Genomic DNA, 14,643 nt, shown 5'->3' with positions numbered 1-14,643 from the left:
CATATTGATAATTTGATAAGAGGCACAGATCTGAGGCTGATACTGATGCCCAGATCAGTGATCAGATTGCTGTCTTAAGGGTAAAAAGATATTAAATAAAATCATACTTCCGGTAGTGGCACCAGCCTCAACCATTTACAAGCACCTGTAATCCAACTTTATGAATTATGCAAATTCATGGAGGAAAATGGAATGCTTGGTCTGTGATCAGAATGTGCTTTTATCTCTCTTCATGGTCAGGGTCTATACATTTTTATCAGATCAGGTACGAGCATGTATTTTTATTTTCAGGAACCCTTTTTGCTTTCTACATCTGAAGACTGTTTTATCGTTCTGAAAAGATGAGCAGGCTTGAATGCCCACAAACTTCTGAAGTCAGAAATTGTGCTAGATCTAGAATCATTTCCATATCATTAAAAATATTATGTAGTCCTTCAGAATTATTTTTTGATTCTATAGCAAGATCTGCCAAATGTTATTGGTATTGGCAACATTGCAACTTTTTTTTTCTTTTCAGTTTTGCTAGAAAGATTGTTTAGTTTAAATATTTAGACACATGTATGATCCGAAAATGAAAATTCAAAGTTACTCACCCTGACGTTTCTCTAAACCTGTATGTTTTTTCTTCTTAAGCAGAGCACAAAAGATGGTATTTAGAAATATTTAGCTGGGAACCAAATACTTTTGGTGAACACTATTGTTTGTTTTATGGACAAAAAACAGAGAGACATTTTCAAAGTATCTTTATGTTTTCGCTTTGTTTTGGTTCTTTATCCTTTTAAAACTGAAGCTTAGAGTCTTTGAACACTTTATAGGCCATGCTTGTAAGATTGATTTTGCAGTAAGATTAGCCGTAAATAGAAAATATGGTCATAAGATTTACCCACACTACCTCATATTTTTACCAAATGTTGAGACGTTGACATCAACAAACTAATGTATGAGAATTGGCAGAAGAAGCCTAAAGCAATCGATAGCAAACAATATCATCTGTTTATTCTAAGTGCATGCTGGTCTGCCGCTTTAAATTTTTGAGCTCGCTACAGCAGGATGGATTCTGATTGGCTGTTAATTTATTATCATTCATCATCTGGAGAAAAGTAGTTTTGAAAGTGATTCCAACGATATCGTTTCTCTTTGTCTTTATCGTTTTAGTCGTGGTGTGGACTCTGCTATTCTTTAATATTGAGACTTTTTTTGAACTTTCTATATAGTTCTTTATAGTCCTTGGTGTGAACGGGCCTTAAGTCTTATTTTACACTGTTTCACTACAAATAAAGTTTAACTCTATGCCACCAGTCTTACCAAATTTAACCAGGTTTCCTTAAAACACTGTCTGCCGTTGTCTGGAAGAAGACAGAGCCCTTTTCCAAAATTATGATTTCAGTTGATCTAATGCTGTAATGTCAGGCTGGCAAATGCATTTTAGTTGAGTTCCACTGCCATCACTTAAATATTTAATTTTTTTTTAACATACGTTTCTTCTGCTGCTTCAACAGTTAATATTGATATTAATAATATTGAAAATTACAGGTTGAGTTAAGCAAATCCACACAAAGTAAGATAACTATATTAGCATCCACACCAACAAATGCTAACATTCTGTTTATTATAAGCGAGCACTGCAGTTATGGTGTATGCTGCTTTAAATATTTGAGCTTGTCAAAGTTAGTTGGACTCTGATTGGCTGTATTCGTTGTTCATCAGTTGTTAACAAATCATTTTGGAATTTGATTGCAATAATATTGTTCCTGTGTCATTATTGTCCTTTTTATATCGTCATTAGCCAGGTTTCCATCCAAAGTTGTGAATTTAACTTGTGCGCCAAATTAAAATATCACAAAAAACATTTGCAAATAAAAACAACTTTTTCCATCCAATGAGTCAAAAAGAACAAAATCGTCACTTCCTGGTAAACTGGCACTGTATATCATTAAGAATATTAGGAGAAGCCACTGAATGTAATACTTTTCATATAAAATCCATTACTTGCACCTCAGAGAGAGCAGATGGAGGAAAATGAATTGCGGACATTGGTTTCGTTGGTGGATGCCTGCTGTTTGGGAACGCAGTCGTGTAACAGTTCTGGGAGGCAGTTATACAGAAATGCTTTAACAGACTTCTGCTTGTGCATTTCAAAACAACAACATTTCAAATGCTGTGGAACAAGATCAGTCCGCTGGTTAGTCAGGTTTTGTGGTCCCATCGTACAAAGTCAAAAAAAATTTTTGCGCTTGGAGGAATGTACTCTGCAAATGCGTTTCCATCTCATATTAACCCTTTTTTGCACAAGTCAAAAACCACTTCAAGAAAACGTAAAAACTTTTTTGCAAATTAAGGGATTTTTATTTGAAATTTGGCACTTCCATCACTTGTTTCTGATGTGATACTTTAAAATGTGCATTAAAACAGGGTGATGGGAACATGTCTATTGTGTCATGTCATTAACATTTTCTTCATATTTATTGTGCCTTGTGTGTACCAGCTTTTAGTCCTGCCTGATATAATCACTTCAGATAAATCTTTCTCATTCCTTTTCAGTCAGATTATTAGTTTTTATCTACATGCATCACAAGACGTCTTGACCAGATACTGCTGCTACTTATAAAGGCAGTTGAATCTAATCACTACATGCTGATTTGCTACTCTTATTTAGATAAGGAGTAGATAATAAGATTGCTGCCAAATAAATGGAGCATCTAACTGAACTGTGTCAGTAGCATACATTGAGTCAGACAGTTGTGGAAGCTGTACACTGCTTCAAATCTCGCTGAACTAGGGATTCGAGCCTATTTAAAATTTAGATGTTGTACATGAGAGGTTGCATTAGTTAGGTTATTCTCTGTTTTGAAGATTTTCCAAAATCCTTTTGTATTTCATTTATTCAAAAGCGATGAATCTACTTGATTTGTTGCCTGGCTCTATGCCATTATAGAACGTTTTTTAATTATTATTATTTTTTAAGGACAACCTCTTCTGAATCTTGGTGGTATAAAAGCTTTGCATCAATCATTCATATTTACCAGATCTGTTATATAGGTCAAGTCTTGCATCTCATTAAAGAGCCACTCGAGGAGTTAAAAGGGTAACTTGTATAGAAGTATGCTGACAGCATAATTAATTAGTTTGATGGTATATATGTATTTTCAATAAGCATAAATGCTAAAAGCAGATGAGCCATGTCTCTAGCTTTGAATATATTGTTCTTTCAATTCAGTACAGTTTTCCCTATGATTCAATTGAATATAGATTTAGTTGTTTGAGGTACATTCACATTTTAAGGAACATCTTTCATCTGATAAACTACACATTAATAATGTTTAAAGTTTAAATCGATAACAGAGCCTAAATTATCACATTTAATTGCTATGTAATTTTATGTGCAACTCTCAACACTGAAATAACTCCAAACATTGTATACAAACGTTTATATTGCACAAAGCTTTTGTATGACCTTTCTAATGATTCAGTTTTCTTCTCCAATTTATTGTTGAAATATAATAATTTAACAATGGCTGTCAAATAGTCAAAATGAGCAAAACTTTTATGATTATACAATATAGTGTTTGTCTGTAGCATTATCTGTCTAGATAATGAGGTATGGACATTGAATGACTTTCCTGATGAAAATGTAGCATCACTAGCAAAGTCACAATATGATATGCATCATGATAAAGGACTGGACTGAATTTTACCTCAGCAGTATTTAGTAAAACGGCTGTTTATTAAACAGTAAATACTGTAGTGCCATTTCTAACTATTGGCAGAGTGGGCTGTTTACCTCTGCATTATGAAGCACCTCAATAACTGTACCACAGTTCGATATAGGTAATTGCATATGTTCATGTTTACATTGGGCACTCCCCTTCAGTTACAATATTTTTTGCTTGCATCTTGTTTTTAAGCCCATAAATAATGTACTTGTTCTGATAAATCTATTTTGTAATGTACTCATTCTAATATATATATTTTTTAAAAACGTGTGTGCTGCTTTCACTGTATCCAATGCGCACACACACACTCAGTCACTCACACAGATCACGTTGCAACCACACTCAGACATTCAGGAACAAACGTTTTATCACTGCCCCGCAATTTTATTGACTAAATAGGTTAATTGTTTAAGAGCTACATTATCTTTCTCAACAAGGAGCTGGTAACATTGTTTCTAAAGGAATGTTAATAGAGAAACGCAGCAAAAGGGTGATAATTCATACGCTGGCTTTTTCTTTCGCTCTTTCTCATAAATGAACACTTGATGAATTACACTTTTCTGAGAAGTGGAGATCTCTAAACTTCAAGCTAACCGGTGTTTCCAGAAAGCAAGAAAGTTTTTTTTGCACATACACATGGTTGTCAGGTTGACAAAAATAAGTAACACACTTCTCAGATATTTCCGTATTGCGCAAGTGGGAAGCTCTGGTTTGATTACGTCTCTTTATATCAGGCAGCCCAATTGTGTTCCTCTGTCCAGATTAATCCTTGTAGCCTATATATTAAGCTATATTCATTGTTTTAAAAAAATTCAAATTTTTCTACTCCATTTTAAATGTTTGCATTTAAATGGTTGCATTCAAATTAAGCACAGTCCATTGCTGCACACGTGCCACAATGTCAAAACTGAGAAAGCTATGTATTTGACAGTATATCAAATATCTGTGTCGATATATCGTCGTGTTGATGTATCGAACACAGAACTAGCATTAAGTGACTTGTCCACAGGATGTTTTGTTGATGTCTTTTTGTGGTTGCAACACAGTGACATGAGATTATGCATTTCAGTGAGTTCCTTATCTTTCCTTATACCTTCTCTCATGTTACATTAGTCAAAGTATTTAATTTGATTGAATTAGGTGACTTCAAATTTGCAGATAAAACTTGAAAGCTGAATCTATTTCTTATTCAAAGTAACAAATCAAAGAGCTTTTCCAATTTTCGCATGGGAGGTACTCGATAAATTTAATTTTTTTAGACACAACATCTGAAAACGGCATAAATGATTGGTCTTGTGATCTCCAAATTGATATTAATTAGATTAAAATCCAGCCCAGTAAATGGAATGGAGTTTAAGGTGAATGATTTGTTGATGTTAACCAGTATGAATAAGCTACATAAAAATGCTTAATTGAACGCATCATTACATTCTGATTAATTGTAAAACTTCAAGGCAAGATGAATATTCTTGAATTTTTTTTTCATTTATGCCTAAAGCAATCACAGTACAAGGTTTTCTGGTTCCTCCATAAAGGCTAATGTAAACTCAAGCTAGTTCAGACTTGTTGTTCTACTCCAAAGTTTTGTTTTTGAGTGTGTTCATGTCAAATAGCTTCTCACACTTTTATTCTGGATGAAAAGAAAAGCAGTGGTTCAAGGTGTATTTCTTATTTACAGGAAGTATGGCCGGGATTAGGACATATCAGTGTCCTCTCTACCCCCCCCCCCCCCCCCACCAATTTTTCTTAATCGATAAAATATTTGTTACATGTTCATCAGCTGCAGGTGTTATTTAGGGGAGGGACACTCTTTATATGATGCGATTTCCATTTTTCCTTTCTCTTTGGAGTGTTACAAACTCTTGTTACATTAAGAAGATCTGTAAAGTTGCAAAGACTGAAGTCTCAAATCCAAAGAGATATTCTTTATAAAAGTTATAAAGGTGTTGTATTTAGGATTCACACAGAATGGTTGAACTAGGTATTGCAGTCCAAATTCACAATATTGAAGAGGGGTTTTCTTTCACCCGGCCCCTTCTTATCAGGTAATCGAGTTGGTGCAGATCAAACTGAAATGACTCTAATGAATCAAAGCTAGCCAGGAACAGATAGAAAGGCCCAGAAGTGTTCATGTCTGCATCATTCAGCCAGTGCTGTAAACATAATTGAAATACATACTTGATTTTTCAGAAAGTGGAAACTGCAGTGTATTATGGGGTCATTGTTTGAGGACCTTAATAGTTATGCAGGTCACAGTGGAATGTTCTAGTAGAGTTGTTTTGATCAACCAGATGTGGTAATAACTCATTTAGACATGTATAGATTGTTCTCCACTAATTTTAAGAAATAGGCTAAACTGGTTTGTTTACATTCAGTATTTTTCATTTTCAGGGACCAGTATATCCCCTCAAGAGAACTCCCATAACCACAGCTCTCTGCACAGCTCCAACTCTCATTCGAATCCCAACAAATCATCAGACACGGTGAGTCCCACAGTCTCTAACTTGTCTGAACCTTTTAATGAGGTAGCGATCAGCACACACACAACAACACCTTGTTCATATACAGCAGTAACCATTTGGCCCTTTGGCATGAGCAGCCTGTTATTGAATGAATGTTTATTGAATAAATCAGACCATTTTTTTGATAACCTAATAGCTATTTGTGCAATTAGTTTAGCATAAATCATCCAGAATAACTGCCTTACTGGAAGTAGTGATTAAGATGCTTTAATTGAACACCAATGTAGTCAAAATAGAAAACATTTATCCTGGCAGATCTGCTGAACTATTCAGACTTCTAATAAGTGGTATGTTATTTTGTGGTCCATTATTTGGATCTAACAAAATTATCCCCGGCTGAAATTTGGCTTTGCTGTTAAACGTGTTGTTTGGTTGTGTGGCAACCCTCCTGTGTGCAGACCATCTGTCCCCTTGCAGTAGATAATATGAGCTCTTTTGGGAAATGCTAGGCACAGCTTACCTTTACCAGAAAAGAGAAACCAGAGCTTTTGCTACCTTCAGCATTACATCATTCATTGAAAGCATTGAAACATTGACGTCATATGGTTTGATTTCAGTAAAACTGTGGTTTTAAAAATAGTTACATCATTGCAAATAATTTAAAACAGGGTTTTTCTCATCAATAGCCACATTGGATTGAATTGAGTTTCTAAAAACTAAAAACAGACTACCAAGCCATAGTTATGAGTGGTCATTTAGTGAAATATGTTGGAAAGTATCTAGCTCGTTTCGACAAACTTGAAAAATGGATGTAATATATGTGCCATAAGCGTTTTTTTTTTTTTTTTTTTTTTTTTTTTATAATAAATCCACAATAATTTTGGTGAGCCAGCATAAATGGCAGAGAAACCAAATTTTATCACTGTCCTTGTGCCTCTGTTGGTTTAAATTTGCCCTTCATTCTGTATGTTATGGGGTCACTTTGGAAATGCTGTGTAAAATGTCTTCCACTCTGAAGATGGTGAGATGCTTCACCTACTTTATGAACTCATTCATCAAACCCATTTCTTCTGCTCAATTACCTTTCTCAAGATTTAATGTTTTGTATTAAACCTTATAATTATGTTGAAGCGAGAAGTAGCTGTCGCCAGGCATACAGAGGTGAATTTCTTCATGGTTTGAAATATGTACTACTTAATTGTGGTGTCTTCAAGGACAGAGTTTAGTGCACAGTGAAGTGAACATAGTTCTGCATTGAAAATCATTGTGTTGTATGAGTCACATTTAAGAGATTGACTACCATTCAGAAGCGTGTGCTCTTTAAGATTTATTTTTATTTTTTTGAAGTCTGTGCTCACCCATGCTGCATAATAAAAATATATATATTAATGTCATCTATGTCTCTGATGGCATGAGTTTTAAGCAGCCATTACTCCAGTCTTCAGTGTCATATGATCTTTCAGAAACCATTCCAATATGGTGATTTGATGCTCAAAAAATATTTCAAATTATCAATGTTTAAATCAGTTTGTAGTTAAATCATATTTTAACCCAAAATTGTAGTTTAAAATATTTTTTGTGGCATTGTACCGACACGTCATATCAATTTAACGCATCCTTGCTGAATAAAATCATTCATTTCTAATAGGGCTGCACGATTAATCGCATGCGATTGTCAAACGTGTCTCTTTAGTAAAGCTGTTTCTGCAACTATACAATACAATATACAATATCAATCACCTGCTTTCAGATGGAGCTGCACTTACTACAGAGCCATAGTTCGCTGACAAGCTACGCAATACCGCATCATAATCGCAGATGAATTACATTCACAAAACTGGCTTCACTAAGGAGACACGCATGACAATCACATGCGATTTAATCGTGCAGCCCTAATTTCTAAAAATAAATTTAAATAAAAAAAATAATGAAAAATATTTTGGACTTTGAATGGTAGGCCATAATAAATTGGCTGTCTATGTCTAGATTTATTTATTTTTTACAAAAATTTTTAAGTACGGTCTATCTACAGGGTTTCCCATACATTGATTTACTTGTGGTGCCACCTAATCCACCACCAATCCACATTAACCACCACAAATGTCCACCACCCTCTGCCATCAGCTCCTGCAATCACACACAAGCTTGACTTTAGCACTATATTTTGCTAGTTTCAGACCCTTTTGTAGCATCTTTTTTTCATAATAGTTACCTAAATGACAAACCTAGCAACCTTTTTGGATAAACGTTCGCTATCGTTTAGTTGGAAGATGTTGCCAGTGCGGCTTTCCCGGCACAGTATCACCGCTCTCAGCGTCTGTTCTGTGCAGAGAGGAAGCACATTCAGTTGGCTGTACTGCATCAGACTCGTTAGTAAACGAGTACAAAACTGTTACTTATAGACTGTTTGGATTAAATGTAAAATGAACATGGTTCGTATGTTAATATGCACAGTTTGTTACTCAGACGCAGTAAGTGTGCTGAATGTGACAGTTATATAGCAAAAACTTTTAGTATGGCTTGTGTGTTCTGAAGATCAACAAAGGTCTTACAGGTTTGGAACGACATGACTGTGAGTAATTAATGGCAGATTTTTCATTTTGGGTGAACTATCCCTTTTAATCCTGGTTAACATGTAGGATAAATGGGTCATGTTTAGTCACTATACTTGTTATACTGTCTATCATCTGTCCCTGTGTGTCTGTTGCTGTTAGTTTGCTCTGGGACTCCAACTGATTTAACAGTCTGTAACAACTGGACAGAAATACCCATTAACATTCTGGTACGGGACCTCGATAAATGCATTGCAAAAAATAAAGTCCGACTACCTGTCTATTTTGAATGACTATCAAAAAGGGAGAGGGATTTCAGGAGTTAACTAGGCCATGCTAAAGAACCATACGGTGACCCTTTGGCCAATGAAGGAAGTGTCCCAGAAAATTGTCATTATTTTTGCTATTCCGGATGGTGATGTTAGTGTCACAGAAATTGCAGACTTCAGCTTTAATGATCAGTACTGTCTGGTGTGGTGGTGTGACGCTTTGACAGGCAGACTGCTAGTAGGTGGAGGGCAGATTTAAGAAGCATCCTGCAAGGGGGATGCGCATAGATCCACCTCATCAAATATTACACACGCTTGCATCAGGATTCAGTTTTCTCTCTCTCTCCCTTGCACGCTCCATCTGTCTCTCTCTCTAATGCTCTCATTCCTTCTCTTTTCTTCCAAGTCTTATTCTACATTTGTAACTTCCTTATGCTGTTGCTCTGTGTAGACTTTTCCTTATGTCAGGAGAAAAACAACCGCCACCTGGATTGTCTTTCATTTTTACTTCCTTTCAGGTCTTTCCTTTTGTTTTCCTCTCCTTTTTATCTTCCTTTCTCTCTCATTCCTTTAACAGCTCCTGTCTCTTTAAATGATGTCAGTGTTCCTGGTGCTCACAATCATTGTTTCTCTTTTATTTAGCCATGTGAGCCGGCAGATGATTGGTCTGAACACATCAGTTCTTCAGGGAAGAAGTACTACTACAACTGCAGGACGGAGGTGTCTCAGTGGGAGAAACCCAAAGAGTGGCTGGAGAGGTATTAAACACATAATTAAGTATAGTTTGAGTCTGAGCCCAGGGGTGAATGCATATGTTAATACACTAATCCATACACGTTGCTGTTGAAACCTCAGGTGATCAACGTAGGTGGAAAGTTTAATCTAGTATGTTTCCGCAGAAAAAAAAAACATTTCCAGTTATAAAAGGAAAAATCTTTTAGCATCTTTTTGCTTTCTTCAGAAATAGTATTTTGCAGTCTTAGGCCTGTTCCACACATCTTGGAGCACTTTAGCGAAGCAGTAGTGCGATGGAAACTGCTTTCACACTGACAGTGAGCTTTCATCAGACCATTTATGACTTTTCAAAGCCCCAGATTTGCTGTGCTTGTTTGATGAACTGCACAAATTGACCAAAGCATTTATGGTTTATTTAACAATCACTATAAAATATTAACAATTATTAAAATATTAGTATTTTTTTTTTAATTAAAATGTTAAATTGAGAAAGTAATATTCCAGTATTTCGCTGTAAAATAATAATAAATTAGATTTTAGGTAACAGCTGTAAAAATCCATAAATACTATTTCTGTAATATTTTAATATTTCCATTTTCAAGAAATGTTTTTCGTATCACATGCTGATTGAAAATAAAATAATGCAGTGTATAATTGCAACTGTTGTTCCTGCTCAGTTTTTGCCATGAGATAGCCTTAGATGCTAACATGTAGGGCTGGGCAATATATAGAATATTAGCGATAATATCGCAATTATTTTTATGTACAATTAGAAAATATCGTTAATATTGAAAATTTCAAATTCAAGCATACTTTACCAAAATAATTCACGAAAGTCCAATATCGGAACATGTTACTGCGGACTGCTCTACACGCCTCTGCTACGCAAGCTTTAAAGGGATACTCCACCGTGTTTTCATATTAAACTGTTTTTCCCTTACCTAAGACGAGTTGATACATACCTCTCTCGTCTCAGTGCGTGCACTCAATCGCTTTGGCGCGGTATTCTGCCACACAATATAGTTATCCATTTTACACGCTTAGAAAAGCGCAACGTTTTGTTTTGTGTTACTGTCCTAGGTCGAGTTACACTACGCGAGTAACTGTATTTAAATAGGGAAAACGTGGAGGTGTTTGGTAGCTTCTCTGCTTGGCCCATATTGAATGAGTGGGCTAAGCTAAGTGCTTTCAAAGTGTCACCGCACGCCAAAGCGATTGAGTGCACGCACTGAGACGAGAGAGGTATGTATCAATTCGTCTTAAGCACTATTCGGACGGGACTAGTTTTACAGGGGGTCGTTAGAGAAATCTGCGTTTCACAGACGTACTTGGTGATTTTAATCCCATCCGAATCTGCCACGTCTGTGTTTTTCTCACACAACCTCTGTGATAATTCCAGAGCAAATTACCTACCATTTTTCAGCAAACTCAGTGATCCTCTGAGAAAACTAATCCCGTCCGAATGCGAATGTCTGTGATTGCCGGTGATATTTTATTTCACAACGCGTTTCCTTGTGTGTTTTGGCCAACGTGAATTACCGTAGATGCTCTTACCGTGCGGATGTTTGATATATTTGCTTAGCGGCAAAGAAATAATAATAAAAAATTAATACAAATAATAAAATCAAGAGCAATATCGCGTAAACTGTTAATACCGGCTATTGTAATATCAGCATCAGGTAAGATTACTCACGTTCATTTATGTACTATGTTCATTTATGTTACATAATGTTTTAATTACATTTAATAAAAAAAAAAAGGAAAACAAGTTAAACTTAAGGAACCACACATTAACATGGTTTTGCTGTACTAGCCATTTAGTATTTATTGTGTAATAATACTAAGGCAATCATTCTGAATGAATGCAATGCACGCATACAGAGCGCGTGATCTCTGTAATAAACACGGAGATGTTAGTCCCGTCCGAATTGGTACATGAAAATCACAGATGTCAGGTGGTAAGAATCGAAACTCAAACGTAGTTTAGAAAACTAGTCCCGTCCGAATAGTGCTATAGTTTAATGTGCTATAGTCACTTTTATAATATTTTTCATTTGTTTTACTAATTTATATAAATAAAAAAATAAAACTGATTTCCTATATTTAACACACAAATACAATAGTATATGGTTTGTATGTTATTTTAATGAAATTTGGGGTGTTTTCTTAACAATAAAGAATGCTTACGTAGAACAAATACAAACACGTTTTTACAAACACCCGATGCTGGTCTGAAGTGAGATTTGAGTAAAAGTTTACTATTCATTTTTTTTTTAGTCTTAGCTTGTACTAATGTTAGCTCTAATGCACCTTTTACCCATGCTGCGATTGCATTTCTGGTCATGCTTAGGGTGACGTATGGGAATCATCCTTGCCAAGATTTCTATATTTCCTAAAATATCCTGGTTTTGGCTGTTAGCACTGTGCAGATTGATTGTTGTATGACATTCACAAGAGCTATAGAGAGCAGAGCAGATGGCTCCTAATGCATTCGAATCTCTCGCAGTGTCATACAATGATTGGTGCGCAGTGACACCTTGAGTCTAACGAATGAACAAACACGTGTGCATATTTGCATTACTTTGATTGTTCAATGTAGATCTCACCACCGCATGGCCACGATTGGTCGATTGTGTACAATACCTGCATGTTGTTGGACAAACTAGTTTGGATGTTTTAGGCAATATAAAAATCCTGGCCAGAACGTGTTCTGAATAAATGGCACATATGGCAACCCTAAACATGGAGCATTCTGAAATATGTTAAGTGACCACAAACTCACAGAACATGCAGAGATTGACTGCAAACCAAGCTGCTCTGAGACACTGAAAACACAGGGTCAGGCTTCTTATGCAGCGCAGTGCTACACCTCGAATGCGTATGTAATGAAATATAGTCTTTGTGATTTGATAATCATGATATAATTAATTACACATACTGGAACCATGAATATATGCACTGAAATCAAAATGTGCTCCAAATGTACAATTACATGGGCCTAATTCTACTTATCAAGTGACTTGTGGAAATTTGAGACCACTTGTTTCACTTGGGAGTCTTTTTTTCTGCTGTGCCTATTATGTGTGTAAAGCTGATGTGGTTTGGTTGTCTTGTGAATGCCGATACCATGCTTTCCTGTTTCAGAGAGCAAAGGCAGAAGGAGGCAACAAAGATGGCTGCAGTGGTCAACAGTTTCCCTAAAGACAGGGACTACAGGCGTGAAGCCATGCAAGCTGTGCCCGCCAGCTTCTCCAGCACTAGTAAGAATCAATGCCTGAAGACCCATTATCTGTGTTAAGTGCGTGCAGTCCAGTTTATTGGGGTAGTCTTAAGGTATAAAGCATATTTAGGACCATCATTCAACTTGATCATGGTAAACCATGTAAGTACTTTATGATCTGAATCAAAGGCCAGGATTGATGCATCTTTTGATTTTTGTATTATGTTTCTGAAAATTGGCTTATGAAGTTAGAAAAGGAAACATTCAACATCAAGGAACATAACATGGGACAGTCTTGCTTGACAGCAGTGTCACTCTGTCACTATTTTTGATAAACACAATTTAAGGATTGTGTAAAGAACAATTTCCAACCCTGTCTTTTCAGAAGGATGGAAAATAAAGCTCTGGGAAGTTATCTTTGAGTTAAGAAGCTTGCCATATAGTTTTATGTGAAATTATCAGATAGATTTAGTTTTTCCATTTCATGGTCCCTTTTAATCTTACTGACTAGGGTTGGAGGCTGTAACATTGATCTCTACAGCCTGTAGACCAGTCATGGCTAACCCAACACAGATAATGTGATTTTTAAACTTTTTCTGGCTTGGAAAAACTAGAAAGGGATCTGATTTTTAGGTTGGCACACAGTTACAAATATTCCGATAGTAGATGATTCTGGACACATTTGTGCAGAGTCATTACTGACATACTGTTTAATGAAGCCTCATATCCTTTTTTTAACAGACCATCACAGATTAGTTTTGTATTTATAGAATGAAAACATTTAGAGCTTTTAGAATGTTTTTATGTCTCAAACTTCTGCTTATCTGTAAGCAGTGTTGAGGTCTGCTTGTCCATGCTAGTAGGAGGTGGTAGCAAGTCTTTGCCTTATGCATCATGGCGTGTTAATGTTCTTTAAACACTCCTGTGCTGCATGCTGCTATTTTTCTTCATTTATTTTCCAGTCATCACAGCAGTTTACTTCTCTTTGAGTATGGTTTTCAATGCTTGATAATATCAAGGCAGTCAAAGGGTAACAGGTGCCAGGCAGCAGGTTGAAGGCACAGGTTTCCCACTGTAATGGAAAACCTCAGAATATCAGGGAGATGAAAAATTATTTTTTCAGGCCTGGAAAAATTTACTTCCTTGAGTCATGGAAATTTCTATATTGAATAATACTTTTTGTTGGCATGCTCTGTTCTAAAGTATTTCATCACTTAGATATCACACTTGAAGTAAAAATTGCTGCCAAGCCAAAATGCATGATTTTTCTTTCCATTGAATGAGCCAGACCAGAACACAAACTGGTGGGAATGATTGATTAGTGAATCGTTGAATGGAATTGAGTGATTCTTAAAAGTCATCATCTAATAATTACAAATGACTGGAAAGCAATTCATTTGTCAAAAAATGTGGGAGCCCTGAGGCCATCCTTTTTGTGGCATTTTGGTGATTGTGATTACTTGGGTATGAATTTACGACGCATGTCCAAAATCAGCGTACTTTGTATTAGGGGTGTGCCGGTTTCAGAATTGGTGATGACGGTTATGATGTGAGTCAAATGTGACGGTTCATAACATAACCGTCGGAGGGGGGGGTTCCAAGTCAGTTGGTTGTTCTTGGAGATAGCGGGTTAACTCCGTGTCAGCGCGCGCTCTGATCGGTAAAGGGGCTGAGATTTCAGACCTCCGTTTA

At 36.1% G+C, this 14,643-nt stretch overlaps 1 protein-coding gene across 2 annotated transcripts in view; it reads left to right on the top strand.

The window, feature by feature from the left end:
- Window positions 1-14,643, top strand: part of LOC113111842 (WW domain-containing adapter protein with coiled-coil) — a 31,628-nt gene that overhangs the window by 1,457 nt on the left and 15,528 nt on the right. For both annotated transcript variants that reach the window (XM_026276992.1, XM_026276991.1), the window contains exons 4-6: window positions 6,105-6,196; window positions 9,639-9,754; window positions 12,876-12,991. In XM_026276992.1, the coding sequence (XP_026132777.1) occupies window positions 6,105-6,196; window positions 9,639-9,754; window positions 12,876-12,991 (324 nt within the window). The remainder of the gene's footprint in view (window positions 1-6,104; window positions 6,197-9,638; window positions 9,755-12,875; window positions 12,992-14,643) is intronic.

Source organism: Carassius auratus, chromosome 12 (assembly GCF_003368295.1).
Source record: "Carassius auratus strain Wakin chromosome 12, ASM336829v1, whole genome shotgun sequence".
Taxonomy (NCBI): Eukaryota; Metazoa; Chordata; class Actinopteri; order Cypriniformes; family Cyprinidae; genus Carassius; species Carassius auratus.
The sequence above is the reverse complement of the archived record's forward strand: the minus strand, read 5'-3'. Positions and strand labels throughout refer to the sequence as shown.